This window comes from Miscanthus floridulus, chromosome 1 (genome assembly GCF_019320115.1).
Source record: "Miscanthus floridulus cultivar M001 chromosome 1, ASM1932011v1, whole genome shotgun sequence".
NCBI lineage: Eukaryota > Viridiplantae > Streptophyta > Magnoliopsida > Poales > Poaceae > Miscanthus > Miscanthus floridulus.
In genome coordinates, this window is record NC_089580.1 from 197717947 (window position 1) to 197721506 (window position 3560).

The 3560-nt window shown below is 40.4% G+C and overlaps 1 protein-coding gene across 1 annotated transcript; it reads right to left on the minus strand.

Moving 5' to 3' along the window:
- Positions 1–910: 910 nt before the first annotated feature.
- Positions 911–2593, minus strand: LOC136508469 (glutathione S-transferase F10-like). The gene is made up of 3 exons (XM_066503151.1): positions 1859–2593; positions 1713–1761; positions 911–1612 (listed from the first exon to the last, which is right to left on the minus strand). The coding sequence occupies exons 1-3, from the start codon at positions 2009–2011 to the stop codon at positions 1134–1136; spliced, it is 681 nt and encodes a 226-aa protein (XP_066359248.1). The 5' UTR covers positions 2012–2593; the 3' UTR covers positions 911–1133.
- Between the last annotated feature and the right edge of the window lie 967 nt (positions 2594–3560).

Genomic DNA, 3560 nt, shown 5'->3' on the forward strand with positions numbered 1-3560 from the left:
TTCCTGTTTTTCTGCATTTCACCTTCTTTATTAGTTTGCGTTTGGCAGCGGGAATGTAGTTTTTGCTATCATTTTGGGACACAAATAAAGCTTTTGCTATCATTTCGGGGAAAAAAAGATAAGACATGCCAGAACATCCGGTTCCTAGAATTTTGAGGATGTAAGCCAATTTATTCTTCTTTGTGCATAGGAATGCCAAGTTAAGCCTTTTTTTCTGGGTCAGTGGGTCCTTTTTTTCTGGGTCAGTGGGTCCGATCTAAAACTCATTTAAATGAACTAATCTGGATTTCAAAAATAGAATAAAAACAAACTAGATAACTGCCCCACTGGTACCCATTACTGCACAATGATTTTTCAGATCCATTAACGTTTTTATTTTAAAAAAAAATTGGATTTGTCCATGAAAATTTTCAGGCTCGCTATCAAACAACTACGGTTCAGTACTTCAGTTTCAAGAATTGGCTTGGCCAGTCAGCAGGATTCTTAAGTAAATGAGCTGCAGACACACCCAACAAGGCTGCGAGTTCCGGTGATTTGGACGCTTGAAAGTTCCGCTATGTGCTTTCTGATGGCCTTTAGTCAAGCAGACACTATGTGCTTTCTGTAGTCTGTACTTTGATATCTTGCAAGTACATTCGAGTTCAAAATTGTTCATGTACTTTGAATCGCCAAAAGGCGTCAAATCTTGACTTTATGGCATACAATTAATCAAAGGCGCATCAAACTAGGCATTTGATTTATCCAAACAGAAGGAATACCAACTGACAGTTAGAACAGACTTTCTACTATATTTCTCGATAACATCAGTAAAAATATGAAGTATTGAGCATACATGACAAGGTAAAAGATTGAGCTTATACGTGATGATAAATTGGCCCATAGAAGAAATAGGCAATAATTCACAAGAATGTAGGACAAGGGGACAATTTTATTCATCAGAGACCCTTCAATACATGGAGACAAATGCGTTTCAGAACAAAAAGATAATGCATCACAGTAGGGCTTCACATTATTTTGGTTGACACGACAACACTGATGGGCAAAACAATGGATCACTAACAACACTGCAGAGCCATACTGACACAAACGATGAAGCCATTCAAGATAAACTCGTAACCCACCAAGTTAAGCAATTACTCAAATGCGCCAGGATGTTCCTTCTGCATCTTGACGACCTGCTTCCATGTCTCGAGGTTGGAGAGTTTGTCATACCATTTTGCCACATTCTTCTTGTTAGTGAAAAGCTTTCTTCCTCTTTCAGTATTTACGATGTAGTGCGAGTTTGGAAGGTGAGAAAGGTCAGCCAAGGTGAATTCATCACCAGCCAGGTACTCATTCTTGGAGAGTATTTCTTCATAAACATCAAGGACCTGCTTCAGTTTATCCTCATTTTCAGCAATAACAGCAGGGTCCTGACGAATGCCCAAATGACTGAGATGAGGAACGAATGCCAGCTGAAAGACAAGTGCAGAGCTAGGAGGGCCAAAGTTTTGAGCTTCTGCCTGAAGCCACTGTTCTATTGATGCCCGTTCTAGAGCACCAGATCCATAAAGGGTCTTGTTTCCATCATTTGGAAACTGGTTACAAACGTACCGGCATATATCCCTTGAATCTGCACAAAATTAAGGTTCGCATTTCAATACTCTATAGCAAATGAAACCAAGTGTGCTCAATGTTTATTCATATAAGCCACTGTAATACTCGTAACTCACCGACAAGAGTTTTGTCGCCATGCTTGACGGTCACTTGCCCATTCGGATCCTGTAAATAGCAAACGGGATAAGTGCAACTTTGAACTTATTTGAGTACCGAAACTGAGCACAAAAAGGAAAAGAAAAAACTGATGCAAGTGCCATACCCGCAGCCTAATGAACTCAGGAAGCTTGTGATGTGTCTTAAATGTATCGATGCGGACAAGCTCAAATTCCAAGTTCTTCTCAAACAGGCATGTCAGAACCCTGGCAACATCAGTAGATGCCGGCTGGCCAAACACTTGCAAGCCTGCTGCCATGCTTCCCTTTGATTTCTTTGATCTCTAGCTCAAGCTGTCAAATGACAATGAGGGATGATGCCAACATGTCTCACTACCAGGTATTTAAAGAAACAAGAAAGATGAAATGCTTGCCTTGCTACCTGACACCACATAAATGGAAAAGGGAAAGTGTAAAGACAAAGGGGAGGTATGGATTCTTGCTTGCAACAATCATATTGTCTCTACCAGCAAAACAATGCATACAAAACAGTGTTATTTATTTTCACTTCTGCACTGCAATGAAACATACAATATACAGAACAGAAGTTTGGGAGACTGCACAATGCATAGAAGGTTTATGACCATATGCCATGAGAACTGGTTTCAGATAAAAAAGAATATGGCATCAACTACAAGTAACATCAGCAAAGAGGATCTTGTAGCTTCTGTCAGGGTACAAGAATAAGGTTTTGGGCAAAAGCAGTGTCCCTGGTATGGAGTCAGATAGAATCCAAATGTTAAATGGATGCAAGTTAAGAACAAAGGACATGTCTACATGTGCTTAGGCTTTAAAAAGAATAAAGAGCATACCAGCGTGTTCTTACGCTTTAAATCAGGTATTTCAGAAGTTCTAGTTTTTTTAACCAAAAGAAGAGTTACAAGAACAAAGTTGATTTGTCGGGACTAATGCCAGTAAAAAAAATTTTGAAGTGGCATCCTGAGCTGTTTTCTTTCTTTGGCATGATACTACAGATAATGGTATCAGGTGGGATAGTAAATGAAGTGGGAAAATCCATTTTCTTCATCTTCATCCTGTAGCGCAGCTTACAGTATCAGTAAATTATTTAGAAATCTCTAATGCACTGCTCCAGAGCCATTGCCCAATAACCATGCCTTCACTTTGCCATGAGTCATTTGCTCATAGAGTTGCTCGAGTCATCATAATTTTACGGTTTTATTTCACTAGTCCAATGTAAACAGGTCACTACAATAACCCACTCCACATTTGGGGTAATCTATAGATGTAGAATATGTTGATCAAGTAGTTGCACGTTCGAGAGATGAGGTAGATTACGTTCATAAGCATTCTGAACCAAGCTCTTGAATCGGTGCATTTGCAACGGAATCAGGCTACTTCGTTATCTGGATGGCAAACCATATGAATAATTGTAGGTACATTACATGGATAAACTAAATGTCGGTGTTTCAAATAAGCACCGGCAAGTAAATTTATAGTTATACGCGTTAGGTCCGGATGGTGCGCTAATGGACACAAGATTTATACTGGTTCGGGCTGAATGTCCCTATGTCCAGTCTGTTGTTGCTCGTGTTATTAGCACCGAAAATGGTTCGTAGTAGGGGGTACAAACGGTCGAGAGAGAGAGGGACTGGTCCCAAGTCTCTGATGGAAGGGTCGAAAGAATGTCAAAAGCCTGATAGCAGCTTGACTGTGTGTGATGTGTGTTGTTCGTCAAGAGTCGGTCCCCTCGTTGAAGCAAGCACAGCCCCTTTTATAGATGAAGGAGACGGCTTTACAAGTGAGAGGGCTCGGATGCGTACGTTACCTAGCCTTGTTGTTCACGTCTAC